This window comes from Ptiloglossa arizonensis, chromosome 8 (assembly GCF_051014685.1).
Source record: "Ptiloglossa arizonensis isolate GNS036 chromosome 8, iyPtiAriz1_principal, whole genome shotgun sequence".
Taxonomy (NCBI): Eukaryota; Metazoa; Arthropoda; class Insecta; order Hymenoptera; family Colletidae; genus Ptiloglossa; species Ptiloglossa arizonensis.
The window spans coordinates 16,422,368-16,448,011 of NC_135055.1; the positions used below are offsets into that span (position 1 = coordinate 16,422,368).

Here is a 25,644-nt window from a genome sequence, read left to right on the forward strand (position 1 = left end):
TGTTTAATGTTAAAGAGGATAAAGGAGCAAGGTTGTGTAAATTTTACAATCCACAATAAATGATTCTTATATTTTATTTAGATTATATATAGTTTCTATTAACTGTTAATTGGAGGACAAAATACTTTTACTGCTCGTGAAAGTAATTTAATCCTAACTGGCTTCACTTCATATTCTTCATTGTCAATGTACAATGTGTTTTCTTTATTAATCTACAAATAGATTGATATATAACAAAAAATAATAAAATATCAATTTTGAAAAGTTTTAAGTAATCAAAAATTTACCTCTTGTGGAATTAATTCAATGTTCTTTGCTTCTGTTACTTCTTCATACAGTAATTTATTATCATTTTCTTGTTTCCATCCTTCAATCACGAATGAAAAATAGCCAACATCCTTTGGAGCTACATTACATAAATAATCTATGATCATGATTATTTTTGCAAATATAATACTATATCATTGTATACAGACTTTCTTTAATTACCTTTTTTCACTTTTAAGGATGATGGTGACGTGTTAGAGGTTTCTATATGTAGTTCACTTGTTGAAATAGGCAATTCCTGAAGAATGCCACATTTTTCATTTATTATTTCACTGTAATTGACAGTATCTAAAAGTACATAAGTATTATGAAATAATATATTGAAATGTATATTGGTTTTCATGTACATTTTAAGCATTTACTTTATATTTTTAAATATATTTAAAAATACCTGTTGTAGTAGTTTTTTTTGGAACAAAGGCATGCCACCACCTTTTATTTGTATTACCAAATTCATTTAATGAAGTATCCCTTTGATAACACTGAGAACAGCCATCACAAGGATTTGTATACTTTATTGTTACATCACGATTGTAATTTAAGTTCCCTTTATATCCATTAAATGCATAAGTTACATATCTGTAATTAGTTTAAGGTAAATATCAAAGAAATGTTGAAACTAGTAGAAAATATGGAGAGGCTGTACACACTTCTTTAAAGGTCCCCAGTACCAATATTTCTCAGCCAAAGCACGTGCATCTTTCCATTTACCCCATTCAATTGCTCCCATAGCATAAATTGGTTTTACTGGCTCTTCTGAGTTTTCCTTCAATTATGGGACAATAAATATATAGGTTTAAACACAATAATACAAAAATAAATATTTTTTGTATACAATTCAAACATACTTCAATAGGTTCGACCTCAACCATATCCATCATTTTAAACTTTTCATCGATAATTACCATTGTAGCCTCTATTAACTGCTTTATATCAGTTAAATTATCATATTCATGATACAAAGATTTTGCCATTCTATTTGTTTGTCCCAATGGTAAAATACCAATAGGACATTGTTTAACCAAATTAAGATTAGAATTATATTTTCTTACTAATCCTGTTAAAACGTCAGATAAAGTACCATCTCCTCCTGCCACTATAATAGCATCAGTAGGTGTTTCTAAATTCATTATAATTTTCCGAGCCTCATTTTCAGATTTAGTTTGTATTATAGTCACAGCTATACCAGCTAAATGTAATAATGGCTCTGAATAATTTGTAAATAATTTTTTAGCTTTTCTATAAGCAATAATTATTATTAATGATTTAATTATTATAACAGTTTTGGTTTATGAATAACATATGTACAAACCCTTTTTTAGCATTTGGATTTAAAATAATAGTCACATGGCGATTTTTTGTACTTGTTAGACATGGATTATCACCATACCGTGATGCACTTTCACAATATTGTCTCATTAATTGTTCAATGCTAAAAATAATACCATTTGTAATAATAGTTCAATATTAAAATAAAATTATATAAGTTATTTATATTTATGTTCAAATTTTTTCATTAAAAACATTGAAATTAAAGTATTGAATATACAATTATTCATTCAAAATGATACACTTATGAAAGTGTTACAAACTTTATATTGAAAATGTAATAGAAATTGTTTACATAATTTTAGATTGTCTTACTTGTATGCATCTTTACTGTATGAAACTCCGTATGATAAAGCTACAGCTGCCACAGAGGACATTTTCCAATTATTTTTTATAGTTTGAAAAAACTTAAATATTTTTGCCATTTTTTAAAACCTTTAGTTTTAACAAAGTAACCTATATAAATATACAATTGTCATATATACCAGTTGACATTTCAGTTAAATATCTTTAAAATCATTTGAATATTTTCATTAAAAATGTCGAAATTCATATCTTCTTCTTTACAACGCTTTTATTAAAAAAACATCTACACATTAAATCAAGTATAACATAACATTGTATGTATTTATCGTAAATTTATCAAGTTTGATGTTTTAACGTATATTTAAAGAATAATCAATAGATTTCATAGAAATATCGCATATTTATCTAGTTTTTCAATTTTTTCAGTCATGCGATACTGTAATGTTTAAAAAAAATGCAGGTATACTGTGCTATACAAGCTCATTGCAGGAATAACTATTACTTCAGAATTCCACGTGTTTTCAATGCTTTACTACTACTTTAAATGCCCGCGTAAAATAAAAATTATGAAAAAGTATTATCTAAAGGTAATAAATTGGAGATTTATATTCCAAATAAAATGTCTCTAATACATTATTTATAAATAATAGAGTGTAATGTTGTTATTAAATAAAATATATAAATTTTGAAAAATTGTTTTAAATACAATGAAAACGTCTAATTGATTATTCAACTAAAGATACAGTGAATATAAACAAACGGATCATCACCTAATCACACTCTCATTGGACTGTGTGATAATGGTTAAGGAAGTAAAAATGTGATAGACTGTTAAAAATCTATGACAAAGCTTTCATTATAAAATTATTGCAAATTTAGGGTCTTTAAAAGGTACAATCACCAAATTGCTATATATATCTCTACATTCGTGCATATAAATTCTGTTTTGTATCTATTCGAAAAACAGGTCCTTGCTTAGTCACGAGATTCTATTTGCGCACATTCTATATTAACGGACAATACAGCATATTAAAAAATGTTATGAGTAGCTACTTCATTTATCCTTTTTAAATTATGACCAGATTTTGGTATCATGGATTAGTTGATCGTTTTGGATGACCGCGTTGATTGTTTTTCTATAAGTAACGTACAAGTTGACAATAAGACATTTTCATAAGTATCAGCCATTTTATCGGATAATTTCATTTAAAAAAGGAGCAGACAACAAATTTATGTAACGTAAAAGTGTGGATTTTTTATTTGAATTTTTGACTATTCATAAAAATAATGTCTTACATTCAACAATGACAGGTCAGATTAATGATTTTAGTTAGTATATAATATTTTGTTTATGTCATGTGTTGAAGATTATGTACAGTAATATTATTTCGTTAGTTTATTAGTTTCTTGTACTGCTACATGTGTATGTACTACATAATACAATGCATCAATGTGGTATAAATGTGTGTAACTAAACTGCGTTGTAATCTATGCCATATTAAATTCTTAATTTTATGTTTCGTACTATTTAATTTACATTTTATAACAATATAGACACATGCATATGATACTAGGACTGTCGGGGAAAATGGAATGTCTATATTTTGGTTAGAATGAATTATAATAGGTATCTATTGTTAAATGAAAAGTACTATCGAGCTGAAAATTAAAAATAGAAAAAAATGAACGTTTTTAAATAAGTTACGTAATTTTAATTTTTGAAATACGAGTAGAAACAAAAGTTGTCTACATGCCAGCAGTTGAAATCGAGGAATGCCTACTTAAATCTTAGGTTAACATTAGATTTAGTGTAGGAATTCCTTCTTGATTTTATTTCCACATGTTTCCATAGCACTGCATGTCTTTTAATGTAATTTTAGTAATAAAGACTGTTTACTGCATTTTTTATTTATTTAATTTTTCTGATATCTTAATTTAACCTTTTTAGGCTTTCAAATTTTAATACTCAATTTATTAAAAATAATTATTTTTGGACATTCTTTGTTTTCCCTTGATAGTCTTCATATTACATATGAACAAAAAAAATGTATAAAAACTCAAATATTCGTTAAAAAATATTAAACATTTTCTTTATGTTTAAGATATTTGATTTTTTATTTGTTATTGTTGTTAAAATGGTATCATCTATTTTTGAGTATCAAGTTGATGCAACATTGCATTATAGGTGGCATGAAAGTAAATAATATATGCTTACAGCTAAAAGACATGAACGATTATTTGTAAAGAGAACAATGTTTTGGTGGTAGTAAAAAATGGATTCCAATTATCATAAGGTGTATGAAGTAGTGAATATTAATAAACCATCCACATCCAAAGATAAAGAAAAAAACGACATAGTGCATAATATAGAAGATATTTTATTGAAGAAAACCAATAATATCTCAAAAGATGATAAAGTTGGTGTAGACAAGACAAAGATAGAAATTGAAACAATAGAAACAATAGATGAGATTAGGAATGAAAATAAAGCTACACAACAACAATTGATTGAACCACCAGTTAATAAAAAGAATATACTTGAGAAAAATGAAAAGAAAAAAGTTTTTCAAGAAACATCATTTACTAATGTTAATTCAGTTGCATTGTCAGAACCAACTATCACACAGAACAATATTCCGACTTTCTTGAACAATACTGAATTAAGCTCATTTCCTAGTGATCAAAATAAAATTAAAAGAAGTATTTCCAAAGGTATTATCAAAACCCATATACGTTTCTTAGAAATTCTTAAGATATCAGAACGAATAACACAAAATTATAAGTTTGTTACTTTTTAATTGTAATCTATAGGTCAAATAAATAGTGATAGTGCTATTTTAATGGAGAAATGTGGTAATAGTTCTGATGAAGATTCGAGCAAACGTCAGAAATTAAATGAAAGTGGATCTAATAAATTAAAATTTGATGATAAAAATGCAGATAATATACCAAAGTTTCATAAAATAAAGTCCAAAGTGAAAAAACGTAATAATCGTAGTAAAAAATCTTTAACAGGAGAAAATGAAGACAGTTGTAATGAGGGAAGTGCTGAAGATGTTGACATAAGACAAGGTAATTGGTTTGAAAGAAGTATATAATGTATAAAGGGTTCCAATGTTATATTACCTTTAAACATAAAAACAGAGGGGGTTGCAGCATCTAGTGGAACAGAAAATCATGAACAAGGAGTGGAAATTAATAGCAATGGTCCAGATGTAGAAGATGCGGGTATATGTTACTTCTCCAACATTATATATAATATGGTGCCATTATGTATATAATATAATACAGTTACTATTACTTTAGATGATTATTTCATTTTATGTAAGTACATACTTTTAAAGGTGAAAATGATTCAAGTGAAGGGACTACAGTCAGTGAAGATGAATTAGAAGAAATAGATGAATATACTCCTGCTTGTTTAAAAAAAGAAAAACCAGATCCTAAATGGTTTATAGTACCAGAACTTATACGTCGTGAACAAGGCAGTAATCCATTATTTCAATACAGATATTATGGTTCTTTACATGTTGTGGAACATTTAAAACTTATGTACAAACTTGAAGAGTATAGGGTATTTCTGTTATTTTGAATTTTAAATTTCAGACATCAGGACAAGAATTTATATACTGTTTTTTATAGGATTGTGTCAATGCCTTAAATTTCAATCAAAAAGGAAATTTATTAGCCAGTGGTTCTGATGATATGGCTGTAGTCATATGGGATTGGGCAATAGGGAAAAAACACCACTCTTTTCTTGGTGGTCATACAAGTAATATATTTGAGGTATTTAAAAGGATGTATCAGTTAAATCTATTTATTTTTTTGGTTATCAAAGAAACACATAATTTAAAATTTCTAGGTTAAGTGGTTACCATTTGATGTTGAATGTTTAATAGCTACATGTGGTCATGATGGACAAGTACGTTTATTAGATATTGAAAGAGGTATATCACGAAATATAGCAACACACAGCGAACCAACTCATAAACTTGCTGTTCATCCAGATACACCACATGTTATTATATCTGTTGGTGAAGATGCAAAAGTGTTATCTATTGATATTAGAGAAGAAAAACCAACAAAGTATATAATTTTTCAAGTAGTCCTTATCAAATTTATATTATTTTGATTGAATGTATATAAAAACAATCTAATTGTCTAGGTTGTTAGTGGTAAAAGATGGCTTGTTTAATGTGCAATTATACAGTGTTCAGAGTAATCCTCTTAATAGCAATGAATTTTGTATTGGTGGTCGATCTCAAGCAGTTAAAATATACGATCGACGAAAAGTATCCGCACCTTTATATGAATTATGTCCTAATGATTTGGTATATTTTTTGTATTCTACATTATTAAAGATAGAATTGTATTGTTTATTATTATCTATGTCTAATTTTTTCTAAATTGTAGCCTGGAAATAGATTCGTAGTTTGTGCTGCATATAATTATAATGGAACCGAAGTTCTTGCATCCTATAACAATGAAGGTATATATTTGTTTGATACAGTTTTACCACAATCTGGAGACTTTGCACATAGATATCAGGGTCATAAAAACAATGCTACTGGTGCGTACTATGTTTGATGTATTGTAATAATCGTATTAACATCTGTTATTATAAAAGCTTATAGAATTTGTAGTGAAAAGTGTCAATTTCTTTGGACCTAAGAGCGAATTTGTTATATCTGGATCTGAATGTGGAAATATATTTATCTGGGATAAAAATACTGAAGCTATTGTAAATTGGATGGAAGGAGATGAACAAGGGGTGATATGCAATTAAATTAAATTAATTAAAGCTGTACATAACTGAATTACTATTTAAACTTTAATATTTTACTATGTAGGTGAATTGTGTGGAACCCCATCCACATATTCCTATCCTTGCAACAAGTGGACTCGATGTTGATGTAAAGATATGGGTGCCTTCATGTAAGCAACGACCAATCATGACAGACTTAAGAAATGTATGTATATTATGTTTAATTAAAATTTTGTTTGTGAAAAGATAATTATTTATGTACGTATGTTTTCTTTTCAGTGTGTGAAAACCAATGCAAACAGGGCCCTTGATATACCTCATACACGTGACGGGCAAATGCTTAAAATATTATTAGGGCATATACTTTATATAGAAAGAGTAAAAGTATGTATTAATTAATAAGTGTAAATTGATGAATATATTTAATATTCTATACAAATTTATTTATATTTTTGTTATAATACAGAAGTTGAATGCACGTAGAGATTCTAGTGATCGAAATAGTGATGATGATGATGATGACGATGATGACGACGACGACGACGACGACGACGACGAAGACAACGACGACGACGACGACGACGACAATGACAATGACGACGACGACAACAACGTTAGTGACAATAATGATGATGATTATAATGATAATGACGATGACAACGACAATGATGGAGAAGGAGAAGACGATGATAAAAATGATGAAAATGCATACGGAAAATAAACCTAAAGTTTTATAACCTCTTTCAATTTATCTTTTTATACTAGTTTAATAGTTAGTGTTTATTGATAATACAAGTGATATACCATTATTTATTATTACTATTATTATTATAATTAAAAGAGTAGAGTTAGCTTATATTGAATATGTATAAAGACTGTTGCCAAGGATATGTACAGTATTTGATGATAATACCCTTATTCCCTTTGGAAATCCCTTTCCATTCATAGAAGTAATGTGTAATTAAAATTTTACATTATTCATAAAAAATAGAGAAATTGAAGAATCCACTATTCCTAAAGAGTTGAATATTTATTATCTTATTTAATGAGTCATTATATTTAAATATATGTATTTGTTTCAAAGATCACTAGTAATGACTTAAAACGAGAATTTTTTGAATATTTATGTGAAATATACATAGTATTGTATTTCTTAAAATGTGTTGTTTTCTGAAACTTAGAATCTTGTTGAACATACATCAAATTTTTTAATTACTTTATGCATTATATTGTACGTAGTCTTATAAATTTAATAAAAATACTAAATAGAGTGTTAAAACTTTCATTCATAAGATCATTTATTAAAATATGTAATGTGGCTAATGTTAATACATTTAAAATTTATAGCTTGTACGTTTATTAAATGTAAATACATACAAAGAATTTACAATCGTGTTTCCAACTTTGTAAAATACACTATATATTTGTCATACAAAAGAGTGTAAACGTATATTAATACATTATGCTGTTATGATATAGAGTGTAGATATAGATGAATCTGATTTGATCCATAAAGAAATACTAAGTTTAAATATTAAAATGTAATATATAACTAAATAAAGATTTGTTTTTATTAATAATCTTCGGTCATATATTGTACAGCATACATAATTATTAAAACATAGTAATATGATCTATTACTATAATAGATTTATTTTGAAACGCATATGTTAATGTTGCAGCATAAAATTAAAAAAATTAATCAAAATATTAACGTTTTAAACAAATATTTCTAATATTCTTTAAAAGATACCAATTGAATGAGCAAGGCCCGCATATATGTGTAATGTTGTAGCGCCCATGATAAAAGTAGTAGTAGCTTTAACAATAAGTGTTGCACATGGACAAGTTAGGAAAAGCATTGTAAAGAAATCTAAGATGAGTGGTCTATAGACAGTAAGTACAAGCATGCCAACTACTACAGGAACTAAACCTCGTCTTAAATCGTGCCGCGACCATAACCACACGAGTGCTGCCGTCGTTATATGTTGTACCTGAACATATTAGAAGTGAAATATTTAAAATAAAGCATTTCTTATATAATACATAATGTCATCTTACTTACTAAATTAATATTAGATTCGAGACTTTTTTGAATATATTTCCAATCAAATTCTGCACCCCTTGCTCCAACCCATAATAAAAGAAATCTAGTAAGAAGAACTTCGGCTCCTGCCCATCCGATACCAGCAGTTAAAACTTTAGCGTGTCCCTTACCAGGTATACTGTTCAGTACTAACAATATTCCTACTAAATCGGCTAAATCAATGGAAGTTTTTAAAAATTCCTAAAAAGTTTTGTTTTGCGTTAAATAAATAAAATGATAATACTTTTATTGAACCAAACAGAAATATCAAGAAAAACACATACGCCTATTACGTCAAAATCTTCTCCTACATTGTCAGCTGTAGGAAAGAAAGTGGCAAGTGCTAACATTTTTACTAGTTGTGTAAAGATATAAATACCTCCAGCTTGTATACATTTCCAGAATGCTCCGTACTCAGACCTGAAAATTTGTATTACATTTTTTTTAAATTATATTTGTGCCAAGAATACTTAAAAATGCAAAGTATTGTTAGCATTGATCATTTGATAATATCCTATATTAAAGACTATAGAATGAAACTAAATTTAATATAAAATATAACTGCAAGTACAGTTAGGTTAGAAATAAATTAAATATACTTACAAGCCTGAATATTTGTAGGTAAGATAATATGGCACATAAACCAAAGCTAAACAATTTCCAAAATGATATAACGTCATTTTTTTAATATAACTATGTCAGTTTAATTTACATATCAGTCTCTGTCTACTAGCAAACTCATAATTACATACATTAGAGGACGGTAGAATCGACGTACAATGTAGATCTAGTGTAAGTGTCATTGTCGATAAAGAAATCCTCTTTCTTTTATTGTATCAAAACTTACATTTTGCTCAGGAAAATTTATTATTATTTTATAATGCCAAAGAAGACAATTGCAAATATTGTTTGATTTCAAGAACTTATTATTCATTCTTATTTTTTAAGACTCGTGATATGAACAAATAGACGGCACATTATACATATGTAGATAAAAATTAATAATTGATAAATAATTCCTTGAAGGTATGTTACAACTATATATTGAAAAACTTCTGTTTATGAGTGATTAGTATTTGTATAATATATGTTAAATTATTGAATACCATCCACTTTTTCCGTAATTTTAATTTTTGAGGTTATGTTTTACTTTTCTTGAGTCAGGTTATCTTTGTACATTATATTACTTTATTCCAAAAATATATTTTATTTTCAATAAACCTCATTTAAGAAGATATTTACTTTCCTGTTGTTTGACCATTGGTTGATCATTTTTTAGGCGCAATATGAACATATCTAAATTGTACTACTTATAATATATTACATTATTCCTAAAGATTAAACTATTTTGTTATATATAAAAAATTCGTCGTTTTTATGACACGTATAATGCGTTGTTAGAACTCCACACAGTACAACAATTTTTTCTGCTACATTAAGTCACCCTTTATTCCCTTATATTATAACCCCTTTGAAAGGGGTACCAATCACCCCTTTGATCCCAAAAAAGGGGTAGCTGTTAAAAAAAGGGTGCTGCTGTAGGAAAAATATTGGCCATCTGTTTTTAATATTTTTTATTTCTGATATTGCTTACTTTATGGTGAATGAATATATAATGTTATAAGATCTTATAAAAATATAATCATATATTTTTAATAAAACTACAAGTTTTTTATAAACAAGGAAGAAATATACTGTTTAAGATACAGTTGTATTTTGGTCAATTCTTTTTCTTGTATGTTGCTAGAATTTATGGGGCACACCCCTTTGGATTGGTTTAGAATATTCTAACGGAGCATGCTCCGTCTTTCTTCCATCTCAGTCTGTTTTACGAAACCTATGGTCTCTTTCCAGCATTGTTGATGGAAGATATATTCCCTTCCCTTCTTTCCAGTTAGAATCGGTAGGGCACACCCCTTTTATTATGGGATTTAGAATATTCCAACGGAGCATGCTCCGTCTTACAGCCACCACAGTCTGTTTTATAAAAACTGCTATCCCTTTTCAATGTTTGTGATGGAAAACGTAGCTTCAGGGGTTGGCTGATGCTTGTCTACGATTGGTTGGAGATGTATTGGGTATACCCTAGCGTAGCTGCACTCTGTAGAAAGTGAAGAAGGGAAGATCAGTTCAGCCGTAGCTGTTGTTGAATCTACTTCACAGTGTTCTATTCGAATAATGGTATAAGTGTTCTAAGAAATGTTCTATAGCGATGTGGAACATTTGTAAATACACACAAATGTATATACAGGACAATTAAATGTGAATGTGTTGTTACATTAAGAAATGTAGATATTGTTCACATTAAAAATGCGAATAATTTTTTGACACGTGTTTTTTCAATTTATATAAGGACAGTTTAGTTTTGTTAAATAATCTAAAATCTATGTAAATTTTCAATATAAGATTTATACTTTTTATTCTTTTTTAATTCTATAAAATACTCCACTTGTTTAAAGCGGTCGTAATACAGATATAAAAGTATAGTATAGTTTTGTTCTTTATATTTATTTTTTGTTTCTCAGTAAGAAGCAATGGGTAAAGAGTATTTGTTTCTATCGAGTATATATGTAAGTAAAGAGAAAACAGGGCATTAATTTAATTTAATTTTCTAAGTTTGCAATGTATCGAAGTGTTATTTGTACGAATATTTGAGGACATTTAATTTAATTAATTCATTTATAAACAGCTCTTCCACATGTTTTATTTTATTTTATTTGTTGTTTTTTTATTTAAACTTTATTTAATGTGTTACTGTTTGCCTGTTTCTCAATTACTATAATTTTTGTGGTTATTTTGCTAAAAATAGAAGTAATTATTTCTTCAGTATTAAATTTTATAACAAGTTTACACAAGGAATTAAATAAATAAAATAAATAATAAATAATTATAAATAAGTATTGGTGATGTTTAAGGATTCAATCTGATGAAAGGGTAAGTTTACAAATTTTTAATCGAATGTTTTGCAATTTTAAGAGTGTCTGTATTTTGATATAATAGTTGCAATGAAAATAGATCGTATTACTTTTCAATTCAATGAGTATCCGTAAGAGGACACCACCATTGATTTCAAAGTAGATTTCTTTCTGTTCCACGCACATAGTAATTTATACCTTTAGCTAGTAACAACGAATGAGAGTTGCTAAATTCAATTAAATTTAATTTATAATAATATTTTTGGTAATTGTGAAGAGTGAGAAACAAAACCAACCTCTTTAGTAATTCTATTCTTTTGCTTTTCTATACTTCAATTTATATTGGCGCTAAGACGTTTCGAACCGAACCTGTGTACGTACTGGGAACGTTCGCAATATTTCACCCAATTGCCTAAACGAATTTTGTTGCTCAGGTTTTACTAAACGTAAGTAAATTAATCATATACCTAGGCAGAGTTATCTGCTGTCTCTGTTTACATTGTCAAGCAAAGCCTAAACGTTAAATTTGTATTGTATCGTTCTAACTTGAAAACAACACCAATGCCGATAATCTTGAAATAAAATAAGAAATCACAAAAGTATTTCAAAAGATATTTGAAGGTTATGTCGTTATAGATCGTTGAATTTCGTCTCAGTGCCGGTTAAAACATTGCGTATCTTTATAAAATAGTACCAAATGGTGAAATATCGAATTTTTCATTATTTCGGTGAAACGGACAATTAAATTTATTGAATTTTTATCAAACTTTTTTTATCCATCAAAATTTATGACTTAATATATCTATGATTTACAGGGTGTTTATTCTAACGCGGCAACAGAAAAAAGAAAATACACTATGTAAATGTAGAAGAACTCTAATGCTCGAATCGCTTATTCGATCACTCGTGGCGATTAGGGCCGACACGATGTGTTCGCGAAACGATTCCTCCCTCGAAAATTGTCCGTTTAAATTGCCCTCGCCCAAGGTTTACTCTAGTAATGCATCGGGTTAAAGGGATGGTCTGAGTTCAAAGAGACCGCTGTCCGCTGGTTTGCTTTGGATTCGCGTCCAAGGGTGGAAATTCTGAGGGCAACGATACATACAGGGTGTTTCGAATATATCGCATAGCTTAATATTTTCGTTATTTTTGCCGATACAGAAAAATGTGTCAACATAGGTTTGTTGGACTTTAACCCTATGCACTCCTTAATTCGTTTCTTCACCTATCAACAACCCCTCAATTAATTTACAAAATAGACAAAAAATTATATTTTTCGTATAATATTCATATTATAGATATTTTTCATTTATATTAAGTAGTAAGGTAATTGTATAATGTCGATAAGGGTTAAAACCAAGAATGTTATGATTTATATTGTTTCTCTCTCAAGGTTATTCTTTCCAAGTCCAGAGCGTTCCAGGTTCAAGGCGTCGAACTTTATCGGTTTATTCAACGAGCCTAAATGGAAGAAAAATGGTACACAACTATAGGTATATTTGTTCCAAGTTCGTTTACATATTAAGTCACCTAATTTCTTTGATACAACGAAACGTATTACGTATCATCTTCACTGTTTACAACTTGATCGTTGTTTAAAGCAATGACGATATTACAACACGTACCGTTACACGTATTACGTCAACTCCCACACCGAATCATCGTGAATAGATTCTTACAGAAGGGAATAAACACTTTGCACGTTTTCGTAAAGTGATACACCGTTTGTATCGGGTTGTTCGGGAAGTCGTATCGTTTTCCAAAACCGAGAATATATAATTTAACAAAAGGTTTACACACTCTGAAAAAATCGTGTTTCGTTTTCACCAAAAACAAAAAAAAGAAACGACTTTCCGAACAATCCAAATTCGTCGAACTCGAACGACAGTCGAATCAAATATTATTTTTAAATATATATAGTAGGAGATCCTCAACACGTCTCTCGTTACGTAACAGAATCTTCACGCAACGGAAGGTTCGTGTATTGGCCATTCGTAAAACGGACCGATGTACCTCGTCTCGGCAATACCTGGTACAAGGTTAGGTCCTGATCGTTTTCTACACCCTGTATATATTGCCTCCCTCTCGTGCCCTTGTAAATCCACAATATATCGTGCGCGATGGAGGGCCTTCTTTCCCGTTTTCCCGATCGAGTTGCGTGTTCAGCAAAGCCGTGTTTGCATTTCCTTCTCCAGGGAGGGAGGGAAAAAGAGAGAGAGAGAGAGAGAGAGAGAGAGAGAGAGAGAGAGAGAGAGAGAGAGAGAGAGAGAGAGAGAGAGAGAGAGAGAGAAACAGAGCGAGATAGGGGTAAAGAGAGACACAGTGTCTCGGGGTCGGCGCGCAATTTCGAAAAGCCGATTTCAATTCCGTTTCTTTTTATACGGGGAGAAAAGAAAGAAATCTCGAGTGCGGGCCTCCGACCGGGATGGGGTGAACGGCCACTCGGGATTACGGGAATCGCGTGGACGGGGCTGGAAACACGTGCGAAAATCCCAAATCCTGACGTCTCTGCCCCCCTTTGCATCGATCGTTCTTCTGCTCCCTTCCCCCGGGCTTTTTACCACCCCCCCGTTCGTCCCTACGGACGAGGAAGGATTCTTAGCGCGCTTCGTCCGTGTTTCTCAGACTCCCTCGAAACTCTACGAGATCTTCGAACCGTGGATCTTTCGAATCGGATTTTTCGAAAGATCGATCTTTTTTTTTGACACACGGAGCTCGATTCTTTCCATCGGTATCTCCACGGTCGATTCTTTTGCAAATTAACCCTTCACGGTCGTGCGTAGGCTCTCGGCCACCATAGCAAGAAGCCGTACTCTAATCTTATACTTCGTTCAACTATGTATCGGGTTATTCGGAAAGTCATCTCGTTTTTTTTTTTTTTGGTGAAAACGAAACACGATTCTTTTAGAGTGTGTAAATATTTCATTGAATTGTATATTCTCCATTTTGGAAAACGAAATCACTTTTCAAACAATTGATAAATCTTCTTTATCCTTTATAATCATAAATGTTATGTATCACTACTTTCTAAAGTTCACAAAAGAATGAATAAATCTTCTTTATCCTTCATAATTTTGAATGTTACGTATCGCTGCTTTTTCAAGGGAAATTAGTTCCAACCAGTACGACACCCATGTTCAAATATTAATACGATCGCAAATGGGTTAATTCCCTAATTTCCGATACGTGTCCGATTTCATCGACGAGAATCGACGTCCCTGTTTCGAGTCGCGCGAATCGTCACGAAAAAATGTTCGAAGGGCACGATAATTTTTCCGATCGGTTCACAGGCCTCCGGTGTAACGTCGTGTTTCGATTTAAACGCGATCGATTTATCTAAATGTTACTTACCGACCTCTACATTTTTCATCTCGTTCTCCCTCGTGCGTTGATCTCGACCTTCGTTCGCAGCCCGAAGGTACACCTTCCGCGGAATGAACATTTCCAGCAACCCCGTGATCCGTTCGGAAGTGACATTACGGCGGTGTATAACGATGAGGTTCGTTTCCGGTTCCGGTCTTCATGATTTTCGCCCCGTCGACTCCATTCTTCCGCGCGCCACCCTCGTGGCATCCTTTTCCTCCTCCGCTCAGCCCCCATCGGGTCGAGTCGTTGGATTTTCCGTGATCTTTTAGGTCTGGGTTAGGTCTGGGTGTCGATTCTCGAATTCAGAGAATCGTACGTTCGCGGTACGATTTTTCGGGCGTTTTTTTTTTTTGTTTCACCAGAGAAACTTCTTTCGATACTTCGTCCCACGATTTTTCTTTGCACGGTGCTTCTTTACATCTTTCTTTAAACGTTGTGTCATCGTTTGCTGTTCGCAACGTAGACATCGTAGCAAACAAAAGTTGATCGTCGATACCTGGAACTGTGTACAGGGTGTTTGATTTTAATTTACAAATGCTAATTATAAAATCCGGAACGATAAGTGCAGGTCCTTGCAATAACTATGGATCGATAAATCCAAGGCAAGTGTTCCGTTTACCAGGTGTTAAGGACGGTAATTTATTTTCATATTCAGCTTTCGATCTTTTGCAATGGTTTCTCTCTCTGTTTGACTCTTTGCACTCGAAGCTTTTCTGCTACCGGAAACTACCACCTCGACGAAATCCTTCGAATCGTGTAATTAATTTAAAACGGAACATTTTCATTTCAACATTCAACATATATACATATGTTTACATCTTACAAGAAAGGAGTAATCCAATTTCAATTTCAATTCCAAACCGCGATGGTTTTCCGAATTGGAGAAAGTTACAATTAAGTGGCGATTGAGAATCGCTTCTCGAGTGAAAAGGGTTAAAAATGAAAGTTGAAATCGTGGTTGTTTCGTTCGTCCACGTCTTTCGGATACCTTTCCAGACCTTATCGAGAAGAACGGGTGAGAAATTCGTCGGAGCTGTTTGCCTTTCGGCAGCCTCCGGGATACTCCTCCCGGTTCTCCAGTGTTTTTCATTCCTCGTGTGCAGCGCATAAACACATTTTTATATGACACAGGAGTTGATGTATCTTCCCCTTTCCGGGAGCGGTACCGGAAGGAATAACGCCCTTTGTCCTGGACGCTGAACGTCGTCGTTGATATTCCGTCGGCGTCTTCGTCCTTCTGGGACAACCCTGTCACCCTCTTTCCCTCCGCCATTCTCCTTTTTTCCTCCGAAGCTTTGCACACGTTGGTAGAAAGGCGTGTGAAAATAGCGATTCGCGATACTGACTCAACACTGCAACAGATTCCGCTAGATTAGAGTATACCTTGTACATACGCTGCAGTTCGTAACTGTCTTTCTGAAGCATATACAATAATAAGAAAATTTAAATACACAGAGAACATACGTTACTTTCATTTACAAAAATTACTTTCATCGAAAAGAAAGCTCCATCAGACATTACACATTACATTGGGTTGTTCGGGAAGTCATTTCGTTTTCCAAAATGGAGAATGTATAATTTAATCAAAACGTTTATACGCTCTAAAATGATCGTGTTTCGTTTTCACCAAAAAAAAAAAAAAAAATCGAAACGACTTTCCGAACAACCCAAATTTATCGAAGTCCAATGACAGTCAAATCAAATATTATTTTTAAATATATAGGAGATCCTTAATACATCTATCGTTACGTAACAGAATTTTCGGAATTAGTGAAAACCGTTCCCTTCGTTCACGTGGCTGGACATAATACTTTTTACTAACTAATGTCGAGCTAGACTCGATATTACACAACTACCTTGTCGCTTGATTGAAAAATACGTTGCACACTCTGCACTGTTATCGAGATCGCAACATTTTATCGAGATCCACCTTTTTTTATCTATTAGGTTGTTCGGAAAATCATTTCGTTTTTTTTTTTGTGAAAATGAAACACAATCTTTTTAGTGTGTATAAACATTTTATGAAATCATATATTCTCCATTTTGGAAAACGAAATCACTTTCCAAACAACCCAATATCTTGTAAACGAATCGAGGAATTGTTGACAGATAAAGAAATTAAGTAGTGTTTTCTTTCCCCCGTTTCGATATTCCGTGGTTTGAGGGGTTACTTCAATCTTTGTATCGAAAATCTCCCACCCCTTTCCCCCTCTACGATACCCTACGAAACAAAGATTCGAGGAAGAGAGCTTCCACGCAGTGATCGGGGTCGGGTTGGTCCCTTTCGAGCGTTCCTGTGGGTCACGCGGAGAGGGCGTGGATGGGTGGGAGGGGAAGGGAAGGTTTGAAATTTCCCTGGGCCGGTCGTTAAATATTATTCAAGAATGCTTTTAGCATTCGAGATATCGCGGCGGGCCGTCGGGTAGCCCCTTGGTTATCGATACGACCGCGTGATCCAAGGTCCGAGGACTGTCTTTAAGTGTGTCGTAAACGAAGGGGATAGAGCGAGACACAACGAGGGGGAGGCCGACCGAGAAACGAGTCGCACGGAGGGGAGGGGACTCGAGTCGTCTCCTTTACTTTGTAAGGGTGCCTCCGCGAGCCACGAGGCCCCGTTCCCCCTCCCCATCCCTCGGTCTCGCTCTCCCCCCACCAACCGGCCAATAAAAACTTTACAGCCCCCCGTAATGAATGCAAGAAATAATTATCTCATGAATACATTACTTTTAGTATCCCCCGACACGGACACGGACACGGACCGTAAAAGCGGCATCGGACGCGCGTATCTCTTCTGCTTGGCCCACGATTTCCACTGCGCGGCCATTTGTCTACGGTCCTCGATCGTTGTTCGCCTTTCCTCTTCCCGTCTTTTTCTTTCTCCCCCCTCTCTCACTGCCCCCGGTAGTGTTCACCGTTTCGTCTCCGGGACCAGCCACCCATTAGCACCACCTTGAAGAAACCACCGGACCCCCGGGTTGTCCGCTCGGATCGAACATTCTCGCGACACACGTTTGTTCGTTTCTTCGTAACAATTACGACGTTCGTCGCGTTTCATCTTTCCCCCGCTACTAGAGGAATTATATTTTTATTTTTGATGTATTTTTAGCGTCCCGAGTCCCACTCCACGTCTATCACGTTCGAGAACACGTGTACCGGGAAATCGTCCGGTTCGTTTGAATCTTGTTATCGGACGTACGGGGTTAGGTGAACAGAGGGGTTCCGTGGTTAAAAATTCATCCGATCCTCGAACGAAATCGATATCCTGGCCACCCACCCCCCGTTTTCTCGGCTACCGTGAAACTCGAACGTATCCACGTCGTCGTAAACTATTGCGTCGTTTACGAACTTCCCCCCCTACTCCTCGACGGTGAAAGCAAAAACCGATCGAAGCAAACGTTAACCAACGACCTCGTGATGTAGACAGATCACGCGGTAGAAGGGTTGGCGCGATGGTGCTGGGGCTAGGGGGGATGGTGGCGATGGTGTGTTTGCGGAAGAGGTGGGAGATGTTCGTTTGGTCGTATCGGTGGAGAAGCCTTTATGTGAATACCGTGATGGTCAGAGAGGGATCGGGCGGACTGAGAGGGTTGGGGGAGGGGGGTTTCGGTCGTGGCAAAGGGGTAGGATAGGCGAAGAGCAACGTTAGTCGGGCAGGAAAGGGGTGCATCGGTGGCACGGGTGGTATAGAGTGATTGATCGTCGCCTCGCGACAACCCCCTCCGTGTTCTCGTAGAGTGGATAAAGGGGTGGAAAAAGGAGTGGAAACCCTTTCACGCTTTCACGGATCAGTCACGGGATCACGTTCTCAACCCCGCTTCGTTCGTCTGGGGTCCATCCCCCCCGTACCCTCTATCCACCCCTTTGGTACACGGGACATGCATCACCCTGCCATCTAACGTCCCCCTTTCCTCCCCCTGACCCATCCACCGCCCCCTGGTCGAGGGAACTTCAACGAACGTTCGCTCGTCGGCATCGCGAGATCGAATCTGCAAAGTTGGCGCGGGCTGAAAAAGAGATACGATGACTTTTCTTCGTGACGAAGGATAATGGGAATCGGGCAGGAGAGGGAGCGGCGGGGGACGATCAGAAGGGGGTGGAGGAGACCACCGAGCAGCTTCGACGGTCGTGCGCCAGGAATATTAATCGCGAAATTTTACTTAATCCCTCGACAAGGATGGTCTTGCGCAATACTTGTACCGTGGTTAATAATTTTGTAAATTCGACGTTCGGTATTTTCTCTTCGCATCGAAAAGTTCAAGGTGACCTTCGTGTCTCGATAAAAAGGCAAACGCTAATTATCGCGGTACGAGGTTATTGAATTCCTTTTTTTCTTTTTTATCCATTACGAGGATCTCGAAAAGAAGAACGGTTCAAGGAAATATCGATGTAATTTTCGCGAAAAGACCTTGGACGAGTAATAATAAATAATAACGGTTGCACGCTGTTCTTCGTGCAACTTTCTTTCCAAGTTTTTCATCCAATCGTAAATAACGAGAGATACGGAGTTAAGTGTTTTCCTTTCAAATTGTCCGCACCGTGCATCGAACCTTGTCAGATCGGGATATCTTTGTTTTAACGCGAGCATTGATTTTCATTGATAAATAATATATAACGATAATATATATAATTCATAAATTGAATTTAATCTTTTCGCGGATCGCTTTTCACGAGTACGCGGCACGTCCGTGGCGTTTCCTTTGGGCCGAATGAAATTGGCGTTACTGTGAAACAGAACTGCCAAAGAAACGGAACGTTCGCAACGCGCGGGCGTTGCGGTAATTGCAGAGAAATTCAGCTTTACCTACTACCCGCCTGGACGTTGGGCGGTTGGCTGGTAAGATTAATCGTGTTTACCAAACCGATGCTAGGAGAATGTCTCTTTCATTTACGGCGGGCATGCCTCGCCGGAAGAACGAGACCGGATGACGGCGTCTCATACATCAGACACCTAATTCTTCCTTTCGCTCGGAGTGTTAACTCTTACATCTTATCCATTTAGAAGTTCCATCTGGACTCCGGCTCCGAACGGAGCAGCTCGGTAGGCTTGTCCTTCGTAAACCGACGAGCCATAATGCGTCTCGTCATTGGTATCCTCGTGTTTCCGTGCACTTCCATCAATCTGTCCGTACAGCCACCGTGTAAAACAAGGTAGTCGTGGAACGATGAAGTTTCGACTTTCGACTCGATTTATCGAAACTCCGCGAAAAAAATAGAAGTCGATGGAATTTGTCCGCGAGATAGAAATATTTCCTAGGAAAAATTGCTATCTCTTCTCGAAGGGTCTTTTGTTAATTTTGGGGGCTTGTCGCTTCGTTTCTATCGAAGTTTTGACTTTTTATTCGATTTATCGAAGCTCTGGAAAAAAAAAGAAGTCGATAGAATTTTTCCACAAGATAGAAAAATTTCGTAAGAAAAATTCTTATCTCTTGTTTCGAAGTGTGAAGTCTATCGTTTTGTTTCCATCGAAGTTTTGACTTTTGACACAATTTATCGAAACTCAGGGGAGGGAGAAGTCGATAGAATTTCTCTACAAGGTAGAAAAATTTCATCGTAACTATATTACGTTTGTAAACACAAGCAGGAGCAATAGAAGAGATGTACGCCCCTGTCCATAAGAATTAGGACACCCAGTATTTTTCGTAAAGAGGAGGTCATACTTTTGCGGATAATACGGTCTTTTCAATGTGACCTGTTTTATATTATTTCTAAGGATACAAACTGTCCTTTTATATACCTAAAACAAATTTCGATTTTCTTTCTAACGCAAAGGTAACGCAATCTATTAAATATTTCATTTCGACGGGTCTACCTGTAGTAGTTACTTACTTTTCTTCCAATATAAAATATCAAATGGGAGAATATTCGTACAAGTTTTTCGATAGGTTTGCAACAGTCTTAGATTCACTTTCGATTTACTTTTCAATTCATTTTCCAAATCGATTTTCTCGAAAACGAAGGTGTTTACTTCGATAAAATTTATTTCTCATTTTCGATTTATTCTTTCACGTAAAATAACCCCGACTTGTTCGATACTACCACACTTCCGGTATTTTCTAATCGCGTGGGTTAAGGAATTTATCAAACCGTAAAGTTTAATTCTCCTTCGAATTGATTTTACACATCGTGATTACGCGATCTTCGAGATTTCTGGTTCTGATTCTTGTGAACGAATTGCCAATGGTTTCGTAATATATTCGTAGCGATCAGAAACAGCTTTTAGTAGAATGATGGGGTCGACGAATCAACGACGAGAGAACGTAGGGATATACAAGGCGAAATTGGATATTGCTGTTAAATATTTGAAAGGGCCCCCGATCCGTAGAATTTCGTTGATATCCCGCGGGACCAGCCGCGTCTCGCAACTTTCCTGGATCTTCTTTCCCTTCGATTTTGAGCGGCCAATTAGTAGGAGAGCTTTTTCTCCTCGGAACTTGATGGAGCACCTGCGGAAAACGACGCGACACCACGAGGGCCCCAAAAACGGAGAATTCGAGCACTTCCGTTTCCGCCATTTCGACATTTCGAAATATCTCGCGCACCTTTTACGAAACTTTAGAAATCTTTGTTCTCCACCAATGGTACGATAACGAGCGTTCGAATTTGACAAAGTTTTACAAGTTTGAAGGATCGTGACTGGATTTATTTTAAATGTTGTGTTCCTTCGAGTGTCTCCGAATTTTGATAAATTTGCAAATCGAAATCCAAACATTCCTCGAAACTGATACTCTGCTCCGATATTCGGGGTGAATTTATTTTGAATTTCGCGTTTCTTCGCGCACCATCTCGAGTTTTTGTAAATTTGCAATTCGATTCGAACTTTTCTCGAAACCGATGTTTTTCCACAGGAAGGATATTTATTTTGAATTTTCTATTTTTGGAGTAAGAATAGTGCAAGATTGTGGGAAAGTTGAAGATTTTTAATTCATCAAAATTCTCAGCAGAGATCGGGGAAATCGAGATGGAAAGACGGAGGAATATGTATACATATATATATATATATATGTGCCTAGGCCGAAGGGAATTTTAAAATTGAAGGTTTTGCGGGATGGAAGGACATACGTACGGCTCCCCAGTTCGATCTTGGCTTCGGATCGGGAGAATGTGTTTTTTCCGCGCCCTCAAACACGTCACATGAATAAAAAATATCCTTCAAAGTTGCCAACCCAAGCGTCTGGACGGGCGAACCGAAACCCCTTGGCCCCGACCAATCCGTAGAATACGTGAAAACCCTGAATACCGGGGAAACTGGATGCCGAGGAAAGGGAAGGGCCGTGCGTTATCGCCTCCCTTCGGCCATCCTAATTTCTTTCTTACGAGTCGTTTCACTGTGAAATTCACGGTGCATAAAAGCGTTTTACGCGCTTCGAGCGACGATCGTTTACGTTCTTCGATTCGGTCTCGGAGGATAATATCGTCCCTTCGTTCGTATTCGGGTTCAAAATGAATCTTGAATTATACAAAGGAAGGAACATGTTTAACCGAGTAGCCCTCTCTGACTCACGAAGTAGAATATTCCGTGACCGGAATGGTTTCCTTTGTCAAATTTATACCGAAGCGATACCATTTTCACAATTTTCAAGATTTCGATATCACCGTAAATATTAATCCACGTACCGTGTACAATTCTAAGTGTAGAATATTATAAAGGATGGTGCTTCGCACGTATAAGCCTACACACTGTGTGCAATTGTAGATATATAATATTACAAAGAGTGGTGCTTCACAAATATAAGCCTACACAATACGTACAATTATAAATATATAATATTAGAAAGAGTGGTGCTTCACAAATATAAGCCTACACACTTCGTACAATTATAAATATATAATATTACAAAGAGTGGTGCTTCACAAATATAAGCCTACACACTACGTACAATTATAAATATATAATATTACAAATATTCCGATTCAATTAGTGTTTTGTGAAAAACCAATTTCATTCCAAAAAGTACTTAAACTATTCCCCCTGATTGTTCTCCACTGGAACACCTTCACCGCGATCCGTTGCGTTTCTTTCGCGCCAATCCGAGTGTTCCACGAGGACGTCGATCCAGGATACAGGCATCGATAGTTTCTTCCCGCGGAAGCTAACCCTAATATATTGGATCGACTTTAGAGAGGAGGGGGTTGGAGTTGCGTTACTTTGTCCGAGGGGTGGTTCTCCAGGCGGGGTGGGGTATCGGTAGGAAGGTTACGGGTCATAAACCATCCTATGGTCACCGAAAACGTTCCGTACGTGTACCCCCGTGTCCACGTGTTGGTGCGCGCGATCCACGTGATATCTCCCTTTCGGCGAGCTTGTTTACCGGCATCCGTGCACTTTTAGAGTAATAGAATCCCGATTTTGTGATCGACGGGACCCAACGGCATATCCGATCTCCTCGAATCGGTCACGCTGCGAGAACTTCTCATTTCGAGATTAAAGCCAGAGCCGATCCATCCTCGAGGGTGGTGACTTTGTTTTCATCGCGACGAACGTGCTCTTAACGAGGAGATACGCGTCGTTGAAGTGTTCGTCGATCGTCCAGAAGCAATTTTTTTGCACCAGGGAAGAACAAATAGAAATCAGAATATTTTTTCGGTGAACACGTTGCGCGAGTGGAACATGACTTGGAACACGGGCGAAATTATCGAAAAATAACACGCAGGACAGTCCAAGTTGAGAACCGTCGTGTGTATGTAATATGAAGATAAGATGTCCCCCATGTTCCCATGTGTCACAGCCCTCTATTGAGGATTATGTTGCCATCTACGATGGCGCACCCCCCGAACGAAAACATCGCGACGAACTACCCCGAACCAGTCGGAATCCCTTAACCTTTTGCACTTTCGTGCTCGCTGCTGGTGAATCTCCATTTTTTTCCTTTTCTTTTTTTTTTCTTTTGCGTAAAGCTCGGCTTTAAAACACTGACTGCCAACAGGAATAAATTCTCCAGACAGTCAGGAGACAGAATTCTGTAAGCTTCTTTGCCGAATGAAATTTTGTTAGCTTCGCAAAGATTGACAAGTTTTGTAGACCTCGGTTTGAAACTTGCGAACAAGATTTTGGTATAAAAACGTTCTGGTGTAAAGAAATTGTATTGCAAAAAAATCTAACGTAGTAAAGTTCAAGCTTGAAAAATTCTGGTGTGAAAAAAGTGTATTGCAAAAAGATCTAAGCTAGTAAAGTTCAAGCTTGAAAAATTCTCGTGTAATAAAAATTGTAACGTAAGATGATTGTAGCTTGGAAAAATTCTAACGTGAAGTGACTTTGTCTAAAAGAATACGAGCGTGAAATAATCGTAGTGTAGAAATATTCTAGCGTAAAATTAATTCGTCTAAGAAGATTTTAGTATGTCTAGTATTTGATACATTTGTCGAACAAATAATGGAAATCGAATTGGAACGTACCATAACATTGAATCGTGTCGTTTCACGGAACGTACCATAATTTTTGTTTTCGGGGCGGAGATTTCGAAAAACGAACCGAAACGATTCGAGGCGATTGAAGGTTGGGGATGAGGGTCGGGAAAACGGTGTCCTTATGATTTTTTAACACCGGACGCTTTCACGATCATACGGTTGTGCCCCAGTTACGTGTTATTTTTCGGGGGAGGTGGGTGGAAAGTGGTGGGGGCGACTCGAGCACTTTTTTCACGAATCCAACGATATTTCTCTCCCACCGCGCGAACATCAAAACAGACATTACGTTTCACCCCGCCTCGACAGTGGTTGTCTTTCTACGACCGATAAAACTTCGTTGCACGGGAACGATTTACAATTTGTCCGTACAAAAAATATAATCAGAAATACTCCACTTTTCGATCGAATCTCTCACTATGATCCTACCGAACAATTCTACGAAATTTCTTTCCCGTACGAAAGGAAAAAAAAAAGCGAAACAAAAATCATCCCCCTCCGCAAGGAAGGAAAAGTAGTGGACGTAAAAAAATTCGCAATCACCGGAAGAAAATGCGTTTCCTTCTTCCCCGCCGCGACAAGACACTTTTTCCATCTTTTTTTTTCTCCCAATCCTCACCCCCAACCCGGTTCCGAAGAAACCTTCTTATTTTTCTTATTCTCGGCGGTATAGTCAGCATTCCGAAAACGGCTGGGTACGGCGTGTCGGGCTAATGTATGTCCTGCATCGCGAGGGTGCGTTTGATTCATTTCATCAGGGGTGGTTGGCTCGTCAGGCCGCATTCGCCACGCGTTTCAAGAGTCCCTTTTCCCCTCCCGTGCTCGCGAGTGAAAATCCACCCCCGAAAGACTTTACACGGGCGTCATAAGTCGGTGCACTTAATTTAAAGATCATCGACCGGGGCGAGAAGTCGCCGGGAACAAACTCCGCCCCCCTCCCTCCCCACCACGACTCTACTCTACTCGGAGGGTGGTCGCACGACCCCTCTCCGCCCCCTTAAATTTTTTTTCCACGTCCTCGCAAGGTCGTGGATTTCTGCGGGGGGGACGAGCTTTACAGTCTGTGCATTCCGCTTTACAGTTCATTTCACATTTTCCTAACCCTTACCCCACCCCTCCCGGTTCACCGGTCTCGGGAAAACTCTTTT

At 35.9% G+C, this 25,644-nt stretch overlaps 3 protein-coding genes and 1 long non-coding RNA gene across 10 annotated transcripts in view; 2 read left to right on the forward strand and 2 right to left on the reverse strand.

Annotated features, from left to right (window-relative positions):
* Positions 1-56: 56 nt before the first annotated feature.
* Mulk (acylglycerol kinase-like protein Mulk) lies at positions 57-2,447 on the reverse strand. The gene is made up of 8 exons (XM_076318172.1): positions 1,972-2,447; positions 1,640-1,759; positions 1,176-1,566; positions 978-1,093; positions 719-906; positions 490-615; positions 288-406; positions 57-212 (listed from the first exon to the last, which is right to left on the reverse strand). The coding sequence occupies exons 1-8, from the start codon at positions 2,079-2,081 to the stop codon at positions 99-101; spliced, it is 1,284 nt and encodes a 427-aa protein (XP_076174287.1). The 5' UTR covers positions 2,082-2,447; the 3' UTR covers positions 57-98.
* Positions 2,448-3,059: 612 nt separating this feature from the next.
* Positions 3,060-7,615, forward strand: LOC143150364 (DDB1- and CUL4-associated factor 8). 7 transcript variants are annotated; one of them, XM_076318586.1, is made up of 13 exons: positions 3,060-3,273; positions 4,180-4,674; positions 4,774-5,034; positions 5,107-5,235; positions 5,307-5,536; positions 5,605-5,748; positions 5,825-6,048; positions 6,128-6,293; positions 6,376-6,532; positions 6,606-6,733; positions 6,813-6,932; positions 7,007-7,111; positions 7,194-7,615. In XM_076318586.1, exons 2-13 carry the CDS (start codon positions 4,236-4,238, stop codon positions 7,446-7,448), a joined length of 2,358 nt encoding a protein of 785 aa, XP_076174701.1. In that variant the 5' UTR covers positions 3,060-3,273; positions 4,180-4,235; the 3' UTR covers positions 7,449-7,615. The 7 variants fall into 7 exon arrangements, with proteins under 7 accessions (XP_076174701.1, XP_076174703.1, XP_076174698.1 ...); XM_076318583.1 differs by having other exon boundaries at positions 3,065-3,273; positions 4,148-4,674; positions 6,597-6,733; XM_076318581.1 differs by having other exon boundaries at positions 3,065-3,273; positions 6,597-6,733.
* Positions 7,616-8,212: 597 nt separating this feature from the next.
* LOC143150009 (BOS complex subunit TMEM147) lies at positions 8,213-9,693 on the reverse strand. The gene is made up of 4 exons (XM_076317988.1): positions 9,417-9,693; positions 9,098-9,233; positions 8,793-9,014; positions 8,213-8,721 (listed from the first exon to the last, which is right to left on the reverse strand). Exons 1-4 carry the CDS (start codon positions 9,491-9,493, stop codon positions 8,470-8,472), a joined length of 687 nt encoding a protein of 228 aa, XP_076174103.1. The 5' UTR covers positions 9,494-9,693; the 3' UTR covers positions 8,213-8,469.
* Positions 9,694-12,070: 2,377 nt separating this feature from the next.
* Positions 12,071-25,644, forward strand: part of LOC143150590 (uncharacterized) — a 32,012-nt gene continuing 18,438 nt past the window's right edge. The window contains exons 1-2 of the long non-coding RNA XR_012993117.1: positions 12,071-12,174; positions 13,122-13,221. This is a non-coding gene — a long non-coding RNA (uncharacterized LOC143150590). The remainder of the gene's footprint in view (positions 12,175-13,121; positions 13,222-25,644) is intronic.